At 35.9% G+C, this 25756-nt stretch overlaps 1 protein-coding gene across 1 annotated transcript in view; it reads right to left on the bottom strand.

Annotated features, from left to right (window-relative positions):
• The window catches only part of vir (VIR_N domain-containing protein), a 630458-nt gene extending 605683 nt beyond the window's left edge, over nt 1–24775 (bottom strand). Inside the window, exons 1-2 of the mRNA XM_090397685.1 lie at nt 24653–24775; nt 1112–1224 (exon numbers count right to left, since the gene is read on the bottom strand). Of these exons, the coding sequence (XP_090253811.1) occupies nt 1112–1224; nt 24653–24709 (170 nt within the window). The 5' untranslated portion in view covers nt 24710–24775. The remainder of the gene's footprint in view (nt 1–1111; nt 1225–24652) is intronic.
• Between the last annotated feature and the right edge of the window lie 981 nt (nt 24776–25756).

Below are 25756 nucleotides of genomic sequence, written 5' to 3'. Positions count from 1 at the left end.
GGGTAACAAAAACCATTTAAAAATATCCTTAGTTTAAACTAACTATGGTCAATGTGCATAAGTCACTGCAGAATAATACATTACATGGCACAGCTGAATAATGAACCTTGTGTTTGAAATATCAACTTGATTTAAACTATCAATTTAACAAGAAATTTATCTATGTCAGGTTATGTATTAGGAATCAATCTTTTACTATAAATTTTTCAAATGAAAGATTTTATTTCTGATAAAGTATGTCAGCGTAGGAAACCAGCAGAAATATTTTACTCAATATTATGTGGTTTATACCAGAAGTAATACCATGTGTATATCCTAAATTATGAATCCAATAAAGTTCCCATTCATATGCATTACAGTTTAGGTAAAGCTAAAAAGATATAACAAATTCATGTATACATATTGCCCATTTGTTTTAAAAATATATATATATACACGTGTGTGTGTGTGTGTGTGTGTGTGTGTGTGTGTGTGTGTGTGTGTGTGTGTGTGTGTGTGTGTGTGTGTGTGTGTGTGTGTGTTGATAACCAAATTTTTTATGGCCATTGTACAAATGCAATATATATATATATATATATATTATATATGATTAAAGTTTATAAGGCAGAACACCGGAATAAGTTGATAACATTTATCTACTTAGTAACATGACATTTCATCCCAATTGCACACGATTTCTTCAGGTATAAATACAGCAGAACAAAACAGTAAGGACTAACAGCGGTGACAACTGTTATGCAGTTATATAAAAAGAGAAGGATGAAGAGAACAGAGAGCTTGTCTGGTTTTTCTATTAAATTCATATGTTGTTTTTAAGTGTCATGATCCATAATGAAGTAAGTGTCGGTGTTAAGAAGCTGTATAACTTTATAATCATAATAAACTGAGTCAAGGATAACTGTGGCATTTCCTTTGTCTGCAGGTAAGATCACTATGTCAGAATTGTTTCTAAGCTTACTGAGAGCAGCTTGTTCTAAATGTGAAAGATTATCAATGGAAGATTTCACTGCATTTATGCTAATTTGAATCGAGCCAGTAATGATATATATATATATACACCCACCCACAAATAATCCACATTTATGCTTACTCAAACACCAGTTCTACTTACCCTAATCTGTGTCCCCCAGGAAAATCAGCTTGCACTCTAGCTCCAAGAGGTATTACTCTAATCTCAAAAACATACACTGGACGAGGAAATTGAACAAGATCTAAATTCAGCTCCTATTTTAAACAAAAAAAAAAATATATATATATATTCTTTACATTTCAAAGGATTTAATAATAAGTAATCACAACAATACATATTGCATATTTATTAATAAAACAAATTCAGCTAAATATCCATTAACCCTTGTTAGAAGATTTCCAGTATTAGTCACATGGAAATAAAACCTAAATAAACTAAGAAACTGATATATTAATTCTTAACTATTATTATTTTCAAGAGCATCTCTATGAATTCAAAGCCATAGTGGGAGGCCCATACTAACCATTATTCACACAATACCTAATTATACTTCATGAACTCATTAATTACAAAGCACTCATAATTACTTCTGGGAACCCATTCACCATCCTCCAAAAAAAAAAAAAAACTTGGTCCTCACATGTCCTTTCATACTTGTACATAATTTCCAGGGTGATCCCTGGAAAACATCTTTAATAACTTATATGTCTCTAACACATCCCTCTTTTCCACCTATCAACTAGCTTTTGAAACCGACACACATTCAATCTGTTCTCATGGGGAACATTCCATAGACCTGTCATAACATTAGTCACTTGTCTCTGGATCCTCTCTAACATCTGCTCATCCCTACGAATCCAGGTGACCAGGTATGGCCTTATTAAAGCCTTATAATAAGAAATAATAACCTATCTATTCCTGCTTGTCAGTGTGTTCAACATTCAAGTAATCTAATGAGTGATTCTGGCCATCTTTGCAACATGCCTTCTAAACTTCAACTCCTTGTTACCAATCACCCTAAATCCCTGGCTTCATGAACTTGCTATACTCCAGTTCCATCAATACAGAAAACAGCTTGTGATCAATTCTTCCCAATTTGAAGGACCTAACACTTGGACATGGCAGCCATTATTCTCTGTCCATACTAATACTCTGTTTAAATCATCTTAGTATCTCTATATCATTATAATACATTAAACAGTGATGACCCAATTACAGAGTGCTACAGTACACAACTAGTCATCCATTACACTCTGAATTCAATTCCACTCCCATATACTACTCTGATATCTGTCCATTAGCCACCTTCTTATAGAAATATCCAATATAAATATTTCACATCCAATCCCATTTGCTCCAATTTATTTAACCTCATTCCATGCAGCATCCTGTCAAATGCCTCTGCAAAAAAAGGGGCAATATCACTGTGTAGCTATTTCCTTTATCTAACTCAATTGTCACTTTATTATTAAAAGTGAGGCAAATTAATCAAGCAAGCCCTACTTTTCACAAAACCATACTGTCCTTCCCTCACAAATAGAGTATTATTTCCCTATCCACTTATTTCTGAATTCTGCCTTTTACCAATTTCTTCTCCAATACCTTAACTATCATTCCATAGTATTTCTGTCTGTAAATTGCATGTGTTCTCCTTGTAAATTTGCCTGTATGTGGGATGAAAACCCCCTGTTGTCTCCATTATGAGAGGAACTAACTCAGTGGTTCTCAACCGATCAGCCATAGCATACCGCTGTGCCATAAGATTGAATATGGAGTGCTATGAAAATTTTTGTTAAAAATAGTCAGAAGCATTATTTTCATTACATTATTGTGCTTCAGTAGAAATATATGATCCTCTGTTGATAATTCTTCTCATAAGTCTTGTAGAAATTATGCAAATTGTAAACTTTTCCTTTCTTTGAAAATTTCTAGTATCTCCACTAGTCGTGCACCCTTCCAAGAATCTGGCAGTCGACAATGAGTTAAGATTCTACAAAACTGGCAGTTAGCATACCCTTGTCATTTGCTCCAGTCCTTCACTGACACATGCACAGATTGTTTACACCCTCACTTAGCACTAATTCTGTCCTTGTTCTGCCAAGGTGTTCATCACTTGATGTCTTGTTTGTTTGCTACAGCAGTGATTTGCACTAGTGTTCTGGCTACTGAATAAAAACTTCACTATATATTGTTAGTAAGTACATAATGTTAAACATTATGTTATTCAAAATTGCAAGATCAAAATTCTTGATGAAATAGTATTTCTAACACTTGAGTGCCGGGTGCATCATATATGTTGCACAGAGTGACCTGTCAATCTTTGAAACAAATGGGATGCTGTTCATACTGACCTGGGGCAATAAATTTTTGCCCTTGGTCACTGACAAATGTTTGTTGGAAAGTATTAAAACCTTACTTTCCTATCATGTTTACCGCTATCATGCAGTGCAAAAAGACTTGCAATGTTCATTAATTGATTTGTTAGAAAACAGTGAAAATTATTTTAATAATGCCAATACCTATAAATAATTTGTTTATTTTAAACATTATTTTCAGAAAGGAAGCAGTGGATATGAATATTCAAAAATTCTTCACAGGCATTAATCTTGAAAGTGACAACCAGGGGCGAATGCTAGTCTTGAAATTCACGCTTGCTCTTGTTATAATTTAGGGAATGAGAGGTGTGATTAAAGTCTGATTAGCAGAATAATGAATTACTGACCATTTAAAACTATGTACAGGTAACCCTCGTATAACACGGATGTTAGGTTCCGCAGAAATGCCGCGTTATATAAATTGCATTATGCGAGTCTCAGATCACATTAAAAAAGTGGGGTTATGTTCCGAAATCGTTTTTTTTTTAATTATATAAACAACAATGACATATCCAACAAAAAATATATTTTTATTTAATTCAGGTAATTCATGTAAGTTAATAAAACACAAACTATGAAACAAATACATAGTATAAAAGTATAAAAATTACAAATTTACTTAAACTTCATTGCACATAATGCATAAATGTTTTAGGCAAAATAAAATAGTGCGTATTTTAATCTTTCATAGCACGAGGATTTGAGGATTGGTTAATAAACACTGGTTTTGTCATGTAATCACCTGATGCATTACTACAAAAACAGTAGAGTAATTCTATCTTTGGAAACTTTGAATCCAGGAGCTGATCTTTCATTTTTCGAAATATAGGTGCATTTTTGCACTTTTTTCCCAATATAACCCAGATTCATCCGCATTGAACACCTAGTCTGCGCTATAATGTTTATAAACTTTGAGAGTTTTTTTGTTTAATAAGATTTCCATCCATAGGAATTTTCTTTTGAGGTGCAATCTTCTATCGACCATTTTTCCATTAGAATATCGCATACACAAGCAACACGCTTTGCACTTATCGTTGACCCAGCAATAAACACTTTCTCGGATTTTATGTTCATTTTGTTTGATTGTTCGAATTGTTGATTCATTTAAATTCAAAATCCCTCCAAAAACACCTGGTTTTTCTCCATTTTTCAACCGATCCAAGATTTTGAATATTTTTCTTCGAGAGAAATTAATTTTGTTTTCAATGTTGGTTTTGCCCTTTCATTGCAGTTTGTGGCCATTACTATAAAAATAATATTTTACACAAAAAGGCAAGCATTACATATTGTATGTAACTCACCAGAAAATAAAGTGTTCAACTTGAGATGAACATACTTATGATTTTTAATGCACTTTCCTGGCAGAAACGAGGACAATTTTCAACAATAAATGTTTTATACGGTAAACAATTGAGGTACATGTGTGCTAAAGGGTTCCCCTAATATAAATTCGCTACTTATAATTACATGTGGGATACAGGCAGACACAAATTTAAAGAAGATAAAATTTGATTTTTAAGTCGTGCGGTGAAAAACATATGAAAAGATAAAGGGTTATTACAATTTGTAGACCGTGTTTTTATCGGAAACATGTTGTATAAGTACCACGCTCAACAAGGGTTACTACAATTTTAGACTACATTATATCGAAACCGCATTGTATAAGTACCGCGTTATACGAGGATTACCTGTATTTAGAAATTTATGTACATTTAATCATACAAATACAACATTTTACAAATGATATTCTGTTTTTCAATTTAGCTACTTGAATACAAATTCTACTCTACAGTTCTTTATGAACTGATCAATCATAAAAAGTTGGCTGTAAGTTAATTTTCCCAAGCAACACGCACACTTGTAAAGGCTGGCTGAAGCTCACTGACTGCATATGGCCCGTGTTTAAGCAACAGGGTGAGATGACGTGGAGGGAGCAGAAATGGCTATGCACGCATATGAAATCACAGTGATTTCATATGCATGCGAGGACCTGAAATGAGGACCTGGATGCTCCCACAACCAAGCAAGCTAAAGTAGCTTGACTAACGTCAGCCTTCGATACACAACGCAAATCTCAATTATTGCTGCACAAGCTTAAAACGTCTTCTATCTACAAAAATAAAAGCCTAAATGGAATGCTTATAAATGCATGCATTTATTAACAAATTTATTAAAAAATTTATCTCTCATATCAAGCATGGAGAATTTGCCACTGGTGACAACTCAGCTACAATAAGAGTGCTGAGGAAAGTGTCAATTTAAAGAAGCATAAATGTATTATATTGATAGTACAATGAAAGTTATTTGGACCTTTGCTTTCACTTGGACTGGTAAACAAAGAGTTTCCTTCTCCATTACATTATGTGTGTGGAGAAATGAAGCCAAATAGTGCAATGGTTCCCAGGAATCACTTCAATACATTTCATTCAAATCTTGCCTACAAAGATATATTTCAAAAGATTGTTAGAAATGTAAAGGAGTTTTCAAAACATTGTTATGGTGGACTAATGGGTATCTTCGGAAGGGTCAGGTCATATGAAACAGATGAATAAACTGCAAAAGCATGTAAATCACATGCATACAAATGCTAAAACCTTCATTTTACCTGCTTGTAAAATTGTCAGAAGAATGTTTAGGCAAGAATCGGTAATGAAAACAACATACTGTTTAATGGCAAGCAGAACAAATGTTTGTTGTATCACACAGAGGTTCAGTGGCTCTCAAATAGAAAAATGTGATGTCAAGGTATTAATTATAATCCAGGTATTAAGTAATTTATTTTTTGATAGTGAAAAGCACAGTTTGTTTTCTTCTTACTTAAAATTTATCATTTAATTTGTGATGTTAACAGCAAAATATAATATAGTATATATTATATTTTGCAATTTAATATATATAATATATTGTATATATTATATACAATACAGGAGGCAAGGTTGAGATGGCTTGGTCGTGTGATGAGGAGGGAGGAAGAGTATGTGGAAAGAAAGGTCATGCAGATGGATGTGCAGAGGAAAAGGAAGTGCAGACAGCCAAAGAAGAGATGGAGGGAGATGGTGAAGGACTTGAGGATGAAGAACTTGGATGTGGCTACAGCCCAAGACAGAAAGTTGTGGAGGAGACTCACCACAAACAGCGACCCTACTTAAGTGGGAAAAGCTGCAGAAGAAGAAGAAGAATATATTGTATATATTATATAGTATATATTATAATATATATCATATATTATATTATATTATAATATAGTATATATATTATATTATATATATGGTGGAACTGTTCTCCAGGAGATTGATGAGGCCAGGGACTTGAGAGTGTTGGTGGATAGGGAGTTGAAGTTTGGGAAGGGGGGGGGCACATTGCAAAAGTGGCTAAATCAGCTCATCAAATCACTTGGAGGCTGAAGAATACTTTGACGAGCAGAGAGAAGCAAGTTATTGTTCCTCTGTATTGAGCCTTGATAAGACCCCATCTCGACTACTGTGCCCAGATTTGGTCACCTAGGTTTCTTCTTGATGGGGAGGAGGTTGAGAGGATCCAGAGGTGAGTGACCAAGATGATAGCAGGTCTATGAAATGAACCATATGAGAACAGGTTGAAGATTTCTGGGTTGCAGAGATTGGTTGATAGGTGGAAAAGGGGAAATATGATTGAGATATTCAAATTGCTGAAGGGTTTCTACAGGATTAATTCAGAGGATATTTTTGAGAACAGGACTGGTGGTGGGAGGACTGGGGCACATCCATGGAAGCTGGGCAAGAGTGTGGTTAGTAAGGGTGTTAGAACTAGGTTTTTTACTTTTAGAGTGGCGAATGAGTGGAATAAGCTGCCAGAGTCTGTTGTAGGTGCTATGACAGTGAATGAGTTCAAGGCAAAGTATGATAGATACTGTGTAAATGTCGAATAGTTGTGATGGACATGATGTTTAGGGCCTCCCCTCGATGAGTCTAAAGACTCGTTGGAGTCGCCCGTAATAATAATCTTCTTCTTCTTCTGCAGCTTCTCCCACTTGAGTGGGGTCACTGTTGATGATGAGTCTCCTCCGCATCCTCCTGTCTTGGGCTGTCACCACAGCCAAGTTCTTCATCCTCGAGTCCTCTTCTACCAGCTCCCTCCATCTCTTCTTTGGCCGCCCATGCTTCCTTCTTCCTTGCACATCCATTTGCATGGCCCTTCTTTCCACATATTCGTCCTCCCTCTTCATCACATGACCAAACCACCTTGCCTCCTGTATCTTTGCTCCTAAGTTCGTAACTTTCACTGTTCCCCTCACAGTCATTTCTCAGACGATCCTTTCTGGTCACACCGCACATCCACCTAAGCATTCTCATCTCTGCTACTTCCATCCTGCTGATGTTATTTTTCCTCAGGGCCACAGTTTCTATAGCATACGTCATAGCTGGCCTCACTATTGTCCTATAGATTTTGCTTTTCAGATTGATCGGCACCCTCATATCACATAACACTCAAACCATCTCCCTCCAGTTCCTCCAACCTGCTTGTATCCTGCATCCCACTTCCTTCTCAGCTCCTCCATCTTCTTCCACTGCTGAACCTAAGTATCTAAAGTCCCTCATCTTCCTGATGACATTTCCTTCCAGCTCCAGGTCTGTCTCCTGGCCACCGCCCACCATGCAACACATATACTCTGTCTTACTTCTGCTCAGTCTCATACCTCTCTCTTCCAGTACTTTTCTCCATCTTTCCAGTTTAATTCCTGCTTCTTCTCTTGAATCTGCACACAGCAAGATGTCATCTACATACAACATTCTCCAAGGCGCATCTTCTCTCACCTCCTCCGTCATGATGCTAAACAGAAATGGACTTAATGCTGACCCTTGATGCAAGCCAACTGTTACTTGAAAACTTTCTGTCTGTCCCAGACAGGTCCGAACACTTGTCTTCACATTTCTGTGCATTTCCTGCACTAACCTGACGTATTTCTCCGAAACCTTCTCTCTCAGACACCTCCAGACTTCTTGCCTTGCCCGTAATAATAATAATATATGCTGTAATATAAGGATAATACCTAATAAGGAAATTTTTCACGTAAGGAAGTTATCTCAAGATTTTGCTTCTTGAGAATTCAATCTTTCTTAGCATAAACATATCACAAGTACTGCTGTCTCCTTTTCAACATCCAAGAAATCAGTCTCTCTTTTGATCCAGGTATTAATTAACCTCTGAAATATACGAACTCTATACATCACACATTTATTTAATAAACAATTAGTTCTCGTATCCAGGATGGTAGTTCCAGGAGTTCACTAAAAATTCTTATCTCAGTATAGCAAAAAAGCAATCAAAACACTGATTAATGACTCATCTGTTTTATTAATTTTCTATCAACGATTTCAACAGAGTTTCAGTTTTTTGCTGAATGTAATTTATACAAATATTTCCACAACTGCTGTACATAACCAGCATTACAAATTCTCCTGCTCTCTTAATCTGTTAACGCATGTACCGAGGCTATTCACCACTAGAAAATTTAAAATATTCTGACTTAATGTGTTTGTCTCTAACAGCAAGGTTCCTGGATTTTTTTAAAACTTAGGCTACCAAATAGTACTATTGGTAGCCTAAAAAAATTTAAAAATAGGGGAGAGAATGTTTTTTCAATGAGTTTACTATTTTTTAGCAATTTCTGTGTTAGTCTATTCATGCTTACCCATTTACTGAATCATTTCTGAATATCTGCCATGATTTTGTCAATAAAAACAAGGTTCCCTCTCAGTGACAGGACTTTTTCACTAATGTAGAGAGAAAAACCCTCTCCTTCTAACTTGCCAAATATATAATAAACTTTGAGTTTTATAATGGCTAAGATAAATTCTCCACTCCATTTGTATAAGACATTAATTTTATCTACTAATGAAATTTATTTTAACTATTTTTTTTTATTTAAAGCTCATTATAACAAATTCAAACTATATAAAGGGAGGAGAAAAAATGGCTTGTGTAAAGAGTCAACAGATCATCATCAAATTCCTGACATGTAATCTCAAGAGGTCTACAGGATATTATTATTATTATTATTATTCGACACCACCAGGAGTACAAAGGTATTTCCACATACAATCACAAACATTCATGACCAAGGCAGGATTCGAAATCCCAGCCTTTTGGCTGGAGAGCAGATACGCTATCCACTCGGCAAACCAGGCTAGCATATGATAGTACTACATAAAAAAGTTACCACATTACTAACTTCTGATCAATAATTTTCCTCCAAATTAATCTGTTATCTGTCAAGACTCCAATATTATTAGAACTTATATTTCTGTCTTTTAAGGTGCTTTTTTACTGTATCAATCCATCTACATGGGGAGAAGAGGCAAGGAATAAGAAAAGTCTCATTGACTATGTTATCGTAGATAGTGATGTTTTCTCCCTGGTGCAGGACACCTGAGTGCACAGAGGATTTGAAATTGGAAGTGATCACTATTTAGTCTTGAGCAGGATAAAATTGAATTTCATATTGAAAAGAATAACATGTAAGAAAGTTTTGAAGTGAATAAACGTTGAGCAGCTCTCAGATGTGAACTGTAGACTGATAAGAGTAGACTAATGTAGACTAATAGACTGTAGAAATAATAATACACAAAGATTATTGAAGAAAAAATGAAATCGTTTGAGAACAGGAACCAAACCTTGGAGATTCAGTGACAAGCCTTGAAGAAAACCCTTATTGATTCAGCCAGAGAAGCATGTAGTTAGGTTGTCTGCAAAGAGAGAAAAATCAGAACTCCATGGTGGACACAGGAAGTTAAAGAGGCAGTGAAGGAAAAGAAGAAAGCATATCAAAAGTTCCTGGCAAATAAGTCAGCTTGTAGTGCTCTTAGAGAATACAGAGACAAATGAAAAAAAGCTAAACAAAATTCATGGGAGAACTTTGGCAAGAACATAGAAAATAAATATCAAGAAGGTGGAAAAATATTCTGGAGGTTGTTGAAGAAACTTAGAAAGAGGAAAAAGTGCTGTAAAAGGAGTTAGAGATGATAAAGGTGACAAGAAAATGGGAGAAAGATATCCTTGAAATATGGAGTAATTACCTCGAAAAATTGCTAAACGAAACAAGCAGTGATAGCACAGTGGTAAAAAAACAATCAAGAGGCATACAGTCAGGAATACATATCCATATTTGAAGTAGAAAAAGCCATCAAAGGCTTGAAATGTGGAAAGGGAGCAAGAGTAGATGATATTCGACCAGAAATGCTGAAGTATGGTGGTATAAAAGTCTTACAGTAGCTGCACTGCATAATTCAGGAGGCCTGGACAGAGGGACGAATTCCTGATGATTTGGAGTGGAGTTCTCATGGTACCCATATATAAAAAAGGAAATAAAACTGAATGTGAGAATTACAGAGGTATTTCCCTACTGAGTGTTCCTGGCAAGATCTATGCAAATATACTTGAGAAACGGTTGAGAAGAATTGTGGAAGAAAAGCTTGGTGAAGAACAAGCTGGATTCAGGTCAAATAGAGGCTGTCAGGATCAGATCTTCACTTTATGACAAATAGTCAAGAAAGCATGGGAATATAACAAAGATCTGTATTTAAGTTTTGTTGATTTGGAAAAGGCATATGACATGGTGCCAGGAGAGAAGCTATTCAAAACCTACAGTTATATGGTGTTAATGGGGCAGTAAACTAGCAATACTTAGTCTTTATTTGAGTTGTAAGTCAGCAGTTAGAATTGAAGCAAGTACAGAAAGATGGTTTAATGTTGAATCTGGTGTGAGACAAGGATGTACATTATCCCCTCTGTTATTCATTATCTATATGGATCACATTATGAAGGAAAGTGGTATTAAACATGATATCAAAACTGAAGATGTTAATGTCAGCTCTTTGCTTTATGCAGTTGATGTTATACTTCTAAATAAATCTGCTACAAGTCTGCAAGATTCTCTGACTAAATTGAATAACTGTTGCAATAGATATGGTATGAAGGTCAGCAATAAAAAGATAAAGACAATGAAAATAGGCAGAATCATTGAAAATGTCAACTGTGTTGTGAATGGAGAACGTGTGGAACAAGTAAAACATTTCAGCTACTTAGGCACGATTTTTAGTGAAGATGGTAAATTAAATATAGAAATAGACAACAGAATCAGCAAAGCTGGTACGGTGGGAAGTCAATTGAATAAATTCATATGGAATAACAGAGAAATTAGTGGGAACACTAAATTAGCTGTATACAAGACAGTGTTCAAACCAGTTTTAACTTATGGATCTGAGAGCTGGGTCAGAAGTAAAACACTTGAACAAAGACTAGAGACCGTAGATATGAGAGTCCTGAGAAAGATTAGAGGCATGAACAGATGGCATCAATGGCAATATCATATTAAAAAAGAGGATATTAGGAAAGAACTTGACAGTGTCAGCATTCACGAATGCGTTAGCAGAGCTAATCTCAGGTGATATGGTCACTTAAACAGAATGGCGAGGAAAGATTAGCAAAACAAGTGTTCTCTGCCAGGTTGGCAGGAAAACGACCCAGAGAAAGACCAAGATATAGGTGGATTGATACAGTACAAAGTGCCTTAGACGATAGAAATATAAGATCTGATAATGTTGGAATCTTGACAAGTAACAGACTGATTTGGAGGAAAACTGTTAATAGAAAGTTAGTAATGATGTAAATTTTTCATGTAATACTATCATATCCTGTACACCCTTTGAGGGTACATGGCAGGAATTTGATGATGATGATAAATACATCTTGGTCTACCTCTGAGTCTTTTTCCTGCCAACGTGGAAGAGAACACTTGTTTTGCTAACATTTCTTCTCCCATGTGACCATACCACCTGAGATTAGCTCTACTAACACATTTCTGGATGCTAACAATATCAGGTTCTTTTCTAATATCCTCGTTTTATTACAGATTATTACGTTTTATTACAGATTATTACAGACCATAGATATGAGGACTCTCATATCTATGGTCTGTAATCTTTGTTCAAGTGTTTTATTTCTAACCCAACTCTCAGATCCATAAGTTAAAATGGCCTCACTGTGTATACAGCTAATTTAGTGTTTTGACTAATTTCTCTCTTATTCCATAGAAATTTATTCAGATGACTTCCTACCATACCAGCTTTGTTGATTCTGTTGTCTATTTCCATATTTAATTTACCATCTTCATTAAAAAGCTTGCCTAAGTAGCTGAAATGTTTTATTTGTTCTATATGTTCTCCATTCACAATACAGTTAATATTGTTAATGCTTCTGCCTATTTTCATTGTCATCTTCTTAGTGCTGACCTTCATACCATATATATTACAACAGTTATTCAATTTAATCAGGGAATCTTGCAGACTTGTACCAGATTTATTTAGAAGTATAATACTGTCTGCATGTAAAGAGCTGAGATTAACATCTCGAATTTTGATATCAGGTTTAATACCACTTTCCTTCATAATGTGATCCATATAGATAACAAATAACAGAAGGGATAATGTACATCCTTGTCTGACACCATATTTAACATTAAATCATCTTCCTGTACTTCCTTCAATTCTAACTACTGACTTACAGCTCAAATAAAGACTCAGTATTGCTTGATGTAATATTCCACTGACACCATACAACTGTAGTAAAAGAGTTGAAAACGTATGTAGATTGTGGCTTGTGTGGAGTATTGCCCTCCTGCAATGAGTCCTTGGCTGTGTCCCGTAATAAAATAAACATACATTTTATTCATGTGCCCATTTTGGTTGGGTGTGTTGTCGTGTGGCTTATGCAACCATCGATACAAAATTCACATGTATTTGACTGTATGGCTGCCTTTTTATTGATGTATGAAAGTTTTATTAGTGCATAGAGCATTCAGCACTCATCTTAATTGGTCCAATGCAATTAATTGTAGGATAACTTTGAATAGTTATTAGCCAGCCTGGTTGGCTGAGTGGTTAGCTTATCCGCTCTCCAGCCAAAAGGCTGTGGGTTCAAATTCTGCGGTGAGCATGAATGTTTGTGCTTGTCTCTGAAAATACTAATGGTGGTAGTGGGGATAGATGGCGTTGGTGTAGATGAAGGTAATTGCATTTGGTTGAGTGGTGGAGACGGAGTGTTGTAGAGTTGGTGCCCTCCCTCAATGAGTCTTTGAACTCCCTGGAGGTGTTATGTAATAATAATAATAATACTTTAATTTATCAATTAATTGTAATCAAATCTGCATAGAGTGGGAGACAATATGTTTGTTTTAAGATATTAGAAAACAATAATGAAGGGGAATGCTATATTTGATTGGTATATTTGAATTACTCAAAGGTGTAAAAATAATAGAAAATTTGGAAGGATGAGGTTTGCCTCCTTCAACTCCAATCATACAATCTGCAAAAGCTCTGGCAGAAAATGGAACATTCTGTAGATTGTCAACACTGTTTTTCATTGCAAATATGGACAAAAAAAAGTTATAACTTATTTATAGAAAATTATATATTTAAAACTTGTCTACATTGGTGCTAGGACACATCAGTTCACACACAACATGAAACTCAGAAAACAAGGGGTGTATTCCTAGCTTGCCTCTACGTGGTGCACCCTGGGTAATGCTAAATGAGTTAGAGAGACTACTGCCAGCCAGACCTGTCGTAACGATCTCCTGGCTATAGAAATTACAAATGAAAAGGCAAATAGAAAAGAAAGAAAATAGAAAGGCAAATGAAATTACAAGCTATACAATCACCAAATGGTCCTCTTCAAGACGCAAGAAAAGAAACCATTTTTTCACCAGTACACTTCTTAGTGCTAAGTCAATATAGTAGGCATTTCCACAATAAGGAATATTTCTATTCCATAATAACCCTTCAGAACATACACGACTTACAGGCATATCAAGTGCCTCCTATATCACAGTTGGAAGAATGACAAGACCGCATCCTTCAACCAGAAAAGGCCCACGTTAGATTCTTATGATGAGAAGTATCTTTATATGTTGTCAATTCAAGGTGAGTTAGTCATTCTCATATGGAAGTAGAAGGGTTTTCCTTCCAGAAATCTTGAGATTTGCAGCTTACATACAAGCAAATTGGTAAAGAGACATATGCAATTAGCAGATACTAATGAACTGGTGGTAGATAGCACATGCATGTGCGTGCGTGCATGCGTGTTCATATGCAGATGGTGAAATATGTATTAGTGGAAAAATGGGAGTAGGTGTGCAGATAGTATGCGCATGAGCAAAGTACTCTCCTACAATAAATTCTTTGACTCCCTGTCACACAGTAATAATAACAATATTTAAAAGGTTTAATATATAAGCAACCAAACCTGTATTTCATAATGTTCATGTGACTTATAGCTAACTTTAGAGACTGCACAAAACTTATAAACAAGATAGAAAAAGTGTTAATAAAAGTAGCCATATGAATGATTTAAAAAAAAGATGACTACATTTCTGATTAAGATTTTTGTCAGTCTATTCATAACTAACCTTAATGGTATTACAACACCAAACCAACTAAATTATAAAAAAGATGTTTATTAACTGGCTTATATTTTGCTAGATTTCAAACCAGTATCTTCAGAGCACATTACACGTTAGAGTTAACATGTGATAATGAGTAAGTGAATCAATTCAAACTGTAACAGACAAAAGATCTAAAGTACTAATTTGGTGCTCCTAATGTCATAAAAAAAGAAGTATTATTACAGATATGTAAGAGTTGATCTTAAGATAACAATCCAAATTTTTGGCAAATTAATGCAACCGTACTTGTTCAGGTTAGGAGAATGCTTTGTAGCCATGGCTGATCTTTCAGAAAGTAATCATTCTGACTTGTGACAGCTTCTATAAATCACATTCATTTTTCAAATCTTATGTGAAGGGATGTCCAAAGTGTGATCTGCCTGTCCACACTTGTCATAATAAATAATGAATGTATTTTTTATGTTCTCCAAGGCAGATATTAATGGATCTTCCTGTCTGTCCACAGTAGGCCAAGTTACAGTCAAATGGAACGTAATACACTCCAGGATATGCCACTGGTTGGAGTTTATATTTAGGAGAGCAGATCAGAGTTGCTAATTTAACATGTGATTTGAATGTGGTGCAAAGGTTATATGTAGCATCCCCTTATCTGTAGGTTTGCTATCCGTGGACAATTCCATCCGAAAATATTAAATAGAAAATTCCAGATATAATAATTTATAATTACATCAGGAAAGTAGATATTAGATCCAACATTATTTCAAAGCCTAATGTTTGTAGAAACTATGAAAGTTTCGTAAGTTGACCTGAAAGCTTACGAGAATACAATCCTTGGCATCCTCGAATTGCATTAGCTACTTAAGTAGTGTAAGCTAAGGCAACTCGGGGATGCTGAGGATTGTATTAGCTCTCAAGTCAACTTACAAAACTTGCATAGTTTCTACAAACATTTGGCTTTGAAATAATGTTGAATCTAATATCCACTTTGCCTATATAATTTTACATCACTGAAATGAAGCCATATGGCTCTTTCTTTTAGTAAAAGACAATTCATAATAAGTTTTAAATTGCATGCTGTTCTGAGTAGTTCTCAGTTATCAGATCGACTGTCACAGTATAACAATGCTTGTGTTCAAGCAACCCTTATTTTAGTTAATAATGGTCCCGAAGTGCAAGAGTAGTGATACGACAATTCAAATATGCTAAAAGAGAAACCATAGAACTTTCACCTTTTTAGTGAAAAAAGGTGAAAGTTCTCGACTTCATAAAATAATAAATAAATGATCTCATATGGAGATAGCTGGGTTTTTTTCTCCTGGAAACTAGAGTTTTTTATCCCATGTACAGACAAATCAGCCTTCAGAACAAACACAATTTACAAACAAAAAATACTGTTGTTGTTGATGATGGTGGTGGTAGATGGCATTGATGGTAGTAGTGTCATAGTAGGAGAATTTAGTAGTAGTAGTAGTAGAGAGGATGAGATGTACTTGGCGAAGTAGAGTGCCCTCCTGCAACAAGTCATTGAACTCCCTGGAGGTGTCACATAATAATAAAACATATGCTGAGGTTTCTAAGATTCCATTCACATAACTTTTGTTGCAGTGTGTTGTTATAATTGTTTTATAACAACATATTTTATTATTAGTTATTGTTGTTAATCTCTTACAGTGCAAATTTATAAATTAAACTTTCTCATAGGTATATATGTATAAGAAAAAACAGTATATATACAGGGTGATTCAGAACTCTTGGGCCAAACTTTAAGGGGGTGATAGAACACACCTAAACAAGCACTTTTCATCATACAATGCATGGTCCGAACTCAAGCGGTGAAGCGCTTTCCAGTAAACACGTATAAGAAAAAACATAGTATATATACAGGGTGATTCAGAACTCTTGGGTCAAACTTTAAGAAGTGATATAACACACCTAAACAAGCACTTTTCATTTGGGCTGGAATCCTACATGACCATTTGATTGGCCCATACCTTCTGCCAGCACAACTGAATGGGAGAACGTACCTCATATTTTTACAAGAGATCTTGCCAGAATTACTAAACCCTTTTCCAGCAAACATTCAAACACGTATGTGATTTCAACACGACAGAGCGCCACCCTATTTCAGCGTGGATATGCAGAATGCCTTGGATGCAACATTTCCAGGACGATGGATTGGTCGGGGTGGTCCCATCTCTTGGCTTCCACGATTGCCCTATCTCTTATGTCTGGACTTTTTCCTATGGGGCCATATCTACGATAGTCCCATGGATTCATCGGTCCACATCAATGAGGACCTTATTGCCAGGATTTCTATTGCAGCTGCGACTGTACAAGAAATGCCTGGTGTTTTTGCCAATGTAGGCCAATCACTACGTCAAAGGTGTGAAGCCTGTATTAATGTTGGCAGTCGCTCTTATGAGCAGTTTCTGTAATTTGTTCAATAAAATTCTTTAATTTATGTTCTGTAATTTCTGCAATTGTTTCAAATCTCCTCTGTCATTCTTGTGTTTCTTCATTTCCTGACAAAGTAGTAACCCCCTAACACTTCACCGCTTGAGTTCGGACCATGCATTGTATGATGAAAAGTGTTGTTTAGGTGTGTTCTATCACCCCTTAAAGTTTGGCCCAAGAGTTCTGTATATAGGGTTTAGTACTATCTGCGGTTTCAGGTATCTGCAGGGTGTCTTGAAATGTATCCCCCTGCAAATAAGGGGGGGGGGAACTACTGCATTTTATTAGTGGTTATCTTTTGAGATGTACCTCAGACACAGGAAATAACGGTGTTCTTGTGTGTTTGAGGAGGGGGAGAAGTAAGAGAGCCATGTAGTATTTTATCTATTTTGTAGGAGCTGTAGTGATTGGGCGGAAAAGTATGTTAAGTTCAATGGAAAGAGCTGTATCATTAGAACAAATAGCCCTAGCCATGAGTGTAAGTGTTTTAAGAAAATCCTACTGTTGGGCAAAATGATGATGTGATTGTTTATGTAGATATCTTCCTGTGTGTGTTGGTTTTCCATAAATGGAAAAAGATAGTGAGCCATCTTGAAAGCATGGTGACTAATGTGTCAAGAAAAGGGAAACAGTTATTAGATTCTTTTTCTACTCTGAAGTAAATTTTGGAGTGCTGACTGTTTGGGTAGGTAACAAAAGAATCCAAGGTGTCTTTGTCCATGGGAGCAAATGGCAAACACATCAACAACAAAGTACAACCACACTGAGGGCTTGTATATAGCTGTGGTATTTTGTTTTCAAAACATCTGATGTAAAAGTTAGCTAAAGGGAGAAGGAGAAGGAGGAACCAATAGAAGTACCATTAGTCTGTTTGTAGATTTTTCCTTGCCATGTAAAGTAACCTGCATACATAGTAAATTTAAATAATTAGAAGATATCGGGAGGGAAATTAGACTTCATTAATTCCAGAGTGTCTATTAGTAGTACACTGGTAAATAAAAACGTGACATTGGAACTAACCGATGTCTCTGTTTTTAAGGATGTGATTTTTAACTAGCAATTTGAAATGGAGAGAATTTTTTTTTTTATAAAAGTAGAGCTTCCAGTGGGGGAAGTAACTTAGTTAACTGTTGAGCGAGTCTATAAATAGGACTGTATGTTATCAATTATAGGGCATAGGGAAATATTAGATTTGTGGAGTTTAGGTACCCAAGGGTGGATTAAACTGGCTGAGAGATCCTGGCAGTAAAATTTATGGGGCTCCTCAAAATTTTCTTCATATGGAAAAGTTGACATTTCTCTTGTAGCCTGGTATACTTGTATGGCAGTATTAAATTTGTTTTTATCATCTTTTAAAAATAGTAGAAACTGTTCCAATTCATCATCAAAATGCTTAATATCTATATCATTCTTATAGATCTCTTTTCCATATCGCTCAGGGAACAGGTGCGGCTGCCAGGTCCAACACCTGCTTGATCCACCTCTGAAGGTACTCCATAAATACAGGGTGATTTAACACAAATAGGTTTTATTTTGTTGATGTCTTTGGGCCAAAAAGTCACCTTGTTCAATTTATGGCTTTTTTTTTTTTCTTTTGAGACAGTGGAGTCTCAATCAATAATTTGGCAAGTAGAATTGTCACTTAAGAGATCATGCATTTTTTTTTTTTGTTGTAATCCTCTTCCTTTCTAGTTTTGGAACTTGTTTGGGTGTAAGAGTGAAGTAATGTGCACAACTCAGAGTGTTCTTACTTCTGTGTATCTGTGACAAATTATGACCATGTGATCTTGCTGAAGTTGTGATCTGAATGCAGTACGTTAGCACTGTATTGGGATTTCAAATTTCTTTAAGTGCCCGCTTTTTACTTTTGAATTATTTTTTTGCTGAAACTTCAGAGATGTGATACAGGATGGTCTGATGGTGTTGCGATACTTCTAAAATAAGTTACGAATAACATTCAAAGGTTGTCTATTAGATTTTATCAGTATTTTGTTTTCACTTTGCACCACTCAGGGAATCAACAATATTTCATGCACTCTGGTCTTGCTGACCATGCACTGGATACCTGCCATAGAATACGGTGGAAGAAAGCCACGATAGTACACCATAGTAAATACAAGTATGAAAGGCTTTTCATGGAATCAGCTTCAGCCCTAAGAAACAATCCGAACCTCAACAAATTTGGCTGCATGAGACTGCCTCAAATTTGGAAAACCTACATCAGAAGACCTTCAGCCCAATCGCCCAATAATACCAACATTGCCCGCTAGGGAGCACCATCAGGACTTTAGTAGAAATAATAGCTTTCTGCTTCTTTCTCATTTACTGTTTGTTGTGCCTGCATGCACGTGTCTTGTTCTTAAGTTGCTTGAAAATGGCAAAGTGACGTTGCCGAAATATTGAAGTATATCAAAATTTATTTTAATGTATATCCTAGTGACATTGTAATTTCCTTAAATTACTTAGTAAAAAATGCATAACGAACGTCTAAGCCTTTCCACAAGAATGAAAGTATATTATATATCAAATCTGGTTATTTGATAGTGCAAGATCTAATTTTCCTCGAATAAGAGAGGGGGGGGGGGTATCCCTATTTACCGCTGATGAGGCACAATATGTGGTAATATAGCAGGATGGCTGGGGAAGAAGCCAATATTGAATGAAAACCCTTTCCCTTCTAGGAAAACAGTAATCTGGATGCTCATTTCAGGAAACTTTATGTGCTGCCAACAGGTAGCATTATAATTCTAGTAGTAAGGCTTATACGTTGGTCATACATAACTGGTAATTAGTTTACGGAATTAACAACGCATATAAAGTATATTAATTAAAGGTAACTTTAATAAATAACTTCTATATTTCAGCAACGTCACATTGCCATCTTCAGGAACATAAAGATATGGTATGTGCACGCAGGCACTAACAAAAGCAAATGAGGAAGAAAGCAAGAAACTAATATTGTTCCTAAAGTCCTAATGGTGCCCCTCTGGTGGGCTAATTTGGTTGACTTGGCAGTTGGGCTGAAGTTCTCAAAATGTAAGTCTCCCAAATTTGGGGTGGTTTCATGCACCCAAATTTGTTGAGGTTAGGAACGTTTTTTAGAGCTGCTGAAGATTCCTTGAATAATCTTTCGTATTTAAACTTGCTGCGGTGTATTATTTTTGTTTTCTTCCAACGAATTCTATGGTCGGTATCTGAGGCATGGTCTGCCAGCCCAGAGCGGCTATACTGGTGAAACCGGATGTAGTCTTTGTGTTCTGAAATCCTGATATTTGTTGTTCTGCCTGTTTGGCCAAAGTAGGACAATTTGCAGCTGCAAGGGACCTGGTATACACCAGGTAGGTCTAGGGGAAGTGGTTGGTCTTTGGTAGAGCGGATAAGGGATGCCAACTTTTTATATGGTCTGTAACAAGAAGTAAGGTCATATTTTCTGAGGATATTGGTTATTTTCTCAGAGGTGCCCTGGATGTAGGGGATGGTGATAGATTTGGTGTAATCTTTATTGTGGAGGGGGGTTGTGGTTTACTGGTTTGAGTATTTTTTGGATTTTTTTGGGGTTATAGCCATTGGCTAAGAAAGTGTTGTGGATGTGGTTTAGTTCAGTAGTTAGGGCCTTGTCATCTGAGCAGATTAATTTTGCCCTTATTATATAGTGTTTTTATAACCCCATATTGTTGTGAGGGGGGGGTGATTGCTAATGAATGTATCTGCCAGTATGGGTGGGTTTTCTGTAAACAGAGAAAACCAAAGATCCATCAAGCTGGTGGGTGACTAGAAAACCTCTCACTCCAACACACTGACAATGGTCAGTTTTGACGTCTCCTCTCTATTCACTAATGTCCCACTCAAAGAAACCCTAGAGCTCATCCAAGCCAAGTTTCCTCCCGATATCTCAGCCCTATTTCAGTTTACAATAAACTCAGGCTATTTCGTTTGGCAAGGAAAGTTCTACAAACAGATAGAGGGGACAGCCATGGGTTCACCGCTTTTCCCACCCTCGGCCAATTTCTTTATGGAGACTTTGAAGAGAAAGCCTTAAACTCCGCCCCACAAAAACCCACTATTTGGCTTCATTACGTGGATGATGTGCTTGCTATTTGGCCACATGGCTCAGACTCACTCCACTCCTTCCTAACACTTAAACAACCAACACCCCAGAGTCCAGTTCACCTTAGAAAAAGAGGAAAACAACACCCTCCCCTTCCTAGACACTTTAATCACCCGTGCTTGATGGATCTTTGGTTTTCTCTGTTTACAGAAAACCCACCCATACTGGCAGATACATTCACCAGCAATCCCACCCCCTCACAACAATATGGGGTTATAAAAACACTATATAATAAGGGCAAAATTAATCTGCTCAGATGACAAGGCCCTAACTACTGAACTAAACCACATCCACAACACTTTCTTAGCCAATGGCTATAACCCCAAAAAAATCCAAAAAATACTCAAACCAGTAAACCACAACCCCCCTCCACAATAAAGATTACACCAAATCTATCACCATCCCCTACATCCAGGGCACCTCTGAGAAAATAACCAATATCCTCAGAAAATATGACCTTACTTCTTGTTACAGACCATATAAAAAGTTGGCATCCCTTATCTGCTCTACCAAAGACCAACCACTTCCCCTAGACCTACCTGGTATATACCAGGTCCCTTGCAGCTGCAAATTGTCCTACTTTGGCCAAACAGGCAGAACAACAAATATCAGGATTTCAGAACACAAAGACTACATCCGGTTTCACCAGTATAGCCGCTCTGGGCTGGCAGACCATGCCTTAGATACCGACCATAGAATTCGTTGGAAGAAAACAAAAATAATACACTGCAGCAAGTTTAAATACAAAAGATTATTCAAGGAATCTTCAGCAGCTCTAAAAAACGTTCCTAACCTCAACAAATTTGGGTGCATGAAACTACCCCAAATTTGGGAGACTTACATTTTGAGAACTTCAGCCCAACTGCCAAGTCAACCAAATTAGCCCACCAGAGGGCACCATTAGCACTTTAGGAACAATATTAGTTTCTTGCTTTCTTCCTCATTTGCTTTTGTTAGTGCCTGCATGCACATACCATATCTTTATGTTCCTGAAGATGGCAATGTGACGTTGCCGAAATATAGAAGTCATTTATTAAAGTTACCTTTAATTAATATACTTTATATGCGTTGTTAATTCCATAAACTAATTACCAGTTAGGTAGCATTATAACATGACTGAGTTTATATATATATATATATATATATATATATATATAAAAACTTTCAGACAATTTTCCGTCTCTCTCATATTAGTTGATTTGGCAAATTAGCTATAGTCTCAAATTAAGAAGTTTGTTCTGTCCTTATAAGTAGAAGCATTAATATACTCTAGCATAAGATTTTTTTCCCTTTAGAAAATTTGAGAGATTATCAAAATGTCTTGGATGGAGAAATGTCATAAAAGGAGGAAAAAAAAAAGAAAATATATACATAAAAATTTGCACAAATTATTACATGGTTTTATTTATTTATTTATATGGAGTTTCTTCCCTTTTCTCCCCCGTCCCTATTGGGCAAGTTGAACCCCCTTGTGGGGGATTAAGTATTTATGGCTGTAGATCTGTGTGTTCAGGGGGCCAGTTTGCTGCCTGCAGGATGAAAAACACCAGATAAACTGGGGAAAAAACCCCGCTGTCCACGCCCAAGACCAGCTAACTTGGCTATGGCTGAGGAAGATCCATAAGCTCTTCACGTTGGCGACGAGAATCGAACCCAGGACACTCCTTCCCCAGGCATATGGTTGTGAAGCGCATAGCCACTAGGCTAACCACGCGAACATTACACATTGATGTGTAAGCATATCAACATGATTACGCATCAAAGTTCCCACAGATGCAAAGTGCATAGTGCATATTAAAAGTGTAATACTATTTATGTTACATTGAAATATATGATGGATACAAAATGCATGAGGTTGATATATTTATCCATATGTCAATGTGATTAGAAACTATAGTATGGATGCTAACAAAATCAGAAATGAGAAAAATAAAGTGACATAATGACAATGAAAAGAACAAATGAAGGCACCATACCAAGTGAATTTGAAAAGAAAAAAAGAAGAAGAGCAGTACATACTTGAACTTCTAATCTAATATTGAATAGGCAAGAAATCGTATTCTTAGTTTAATGCATACCATAAGCAATCATAAGCAAACAAAATGCATGTGTCAAATATCTTCGTGACTACTGCTAATAATGAAAATTTATAGAAATATAAATGCTGAAATAAAAGAGGATGTGGTATTTATGCAGAACAGATGCATCCCCTGCAAATTTCCAAATTTTTATAAAAGTAATTCAACACTTTTGAAGAGTAAAAAATCTGTATTGATTTGGAAATATGCAGAACAAGAAAATATACACACTTATGAGCTGGTTTGTTATCTTATTTGCAAGTTCCTAATAAATTGAATTTCAATGAGGAAGTCAAACAAAAATATGAAATCAAATGTTAAATTTGTGAAAAAATACATAAAAATATAAAATAGCCAACAAAGGTGTATAGGATCTCTGCATATTTTATTAATATATTAAATTATTAACTACTTCAAGGGCCTACAGATGATTTTTAAAATATTTTTTCATTAATTTATTACTTTTTGGTACCCTAATAAGAGACCAAAAATGAATTTATGATGCTCAAACAGTCAAATTTGCACTGTCCAATATATTTCACTGCTTCCTCTCCTAAGCCTGAGAATCTAGTACTTTTCTTCTAAACTTTTCTTTAAGAGTTTCATCATGTAAGAATTTTGGCAGGCTAGTCTTCTGGACTCAAGCTCCTGGGCTCAATTATAGTTCTCGTGTATAACTGTGTCATCCACGTTCTTATTCTTGCCATAATACCAATGGTATTAATTGTATTATATAATTTTTTTTTCTCGTAACATTTTGTTACATTACCCATACCATTTCCTATTATCTTGTGAATTCTACAAAGCGCACCCATAAGTTCATAATTAAGTAACCAGCTTCTAGTCGAGCGACTGCCATAATTGTTTAATTCCTATTACAATTATGGAGTAGGAAAATAACGTTTTAACAAAATAACTCATCTGCCTTGGCGACATTTTACATAGTTGTCTGCGTGAAGAATTGAGACAATAGTTCAATTTTTACTAAATGAACAGCTTTAAGTACATTCAATTTTGATGGACTCCCATTTTCATACTAGTCATGTTTAGACTGCACCTATCTGAATTTCATCATCTAAAGTCATTCTGCAGCATTAAGCATCACAAAATGCTTTGATGGTCAAAAACTTTGGAGGATCTAATCAAAACACAAGGAAGAGATCCACCATATATATATAACACTAAACACAAAACAGCATTATTTCTAAAATGCATTTTCTACCATACCTCACTATTTTCATGAGAAAACGTATCAAAAAACAATAATTCTGTATCATCACTCATTTCTGATAAATACAGAATTCACTGAAGCAGAAAACACGAAACAGCAATATTACAGCTAGCATTTTCATAAATGCGCCCTCTATAACGTACAGTTCATTCCGTTTAGTTAAGACAACATTCTGGAGATATAAGCATAAATAAGGATTATTGTTATCTTTATTATTATTGTTATGTGACACCTCCAGGGAGTCCAAAGACTCATCGAGGCTATGCACAAATAAATACTATTTGTGCATAATATATGGATAATATATTTGCATAATAAATGGATGCAAAACGTACATCCATTAAAACAGGAGGCAAATTTTCCTGTTTCTGTATTGGATTTTATGAATTGGGATTTGCTGATAATTGTTTTACATTTATTCCATGCTTTGGCATAGGTGAGTGTGAAGCTGAGGTTCTAATAGAAAGCCAATTGTAGTAAGCTGAGTTATTTTCTATAGCCGCTTTCATACATGTTCTGTTAAACCAGGATTTGGGAAATGTGTGAGAATTTTGGGAATGCTGGATGAAGGACTTCATGTCAGTGAGGATAATTTCTATGACTTGCTCAATGCAGATGTCTGGGTCAGAATATCGGAAGCAACAGCCAGCCAAGTAAAGGAAGGGCAATAGTTTCATAGGCATATCCTACATGGTACCTTTGTGGTACCAAAGGACACGAGATTGGGTGTGGTCAGAGGACGCCTTCGCTCAGAAAGAAACTTGCGCAAGATTGAGACCAGAGTTGCTGAGAGCAGAAGTAACATCGACAGTGTATCTGAAAGGATACACGTCCAGCTTGATCAGTAGTGTTGGAGAAGAGCAGCCAGTTGGTATTGTAGACATTCACTGAAGATGACTTCACTATTTGGATAGATAGATTGCAGATAGACAAGCTTTACTGAGATGAAGGTGAGATGTTCCGAATTTTTTTTTTTTTTGAGTTTGGAGACTGGTGAATGCAACAAGTGAAACTAACTAAATGGTGAAGCGAAAGCTTGAAGCAGAAGAGGTTAAAAGTAAGGGATTCCATATTTGTCATTCTCTGGCAGGCATTGTAAG

This window comes from Typopeltis vanoorti, chromosome 9 (assembly GCF_054136105.1).
Source record: "Typopeltis vanoorti isolate ZY-2024b chromosome 9, IOZ_Tvanoo_1.0, whole genome shotgun sequence".
Taxonomy (NCBI): Eukaryota; Metazoa; Arthropoda; class Arachnida; order Uropygi; family Thelyphonidae; genus Typopeltis; species Typopeltis vanoorti.
The sequence above is the reverse complement of the archived record's forward strand: the minus strand, read 5'-3'. Positions and strand labels throughout refer to the sequence as shown.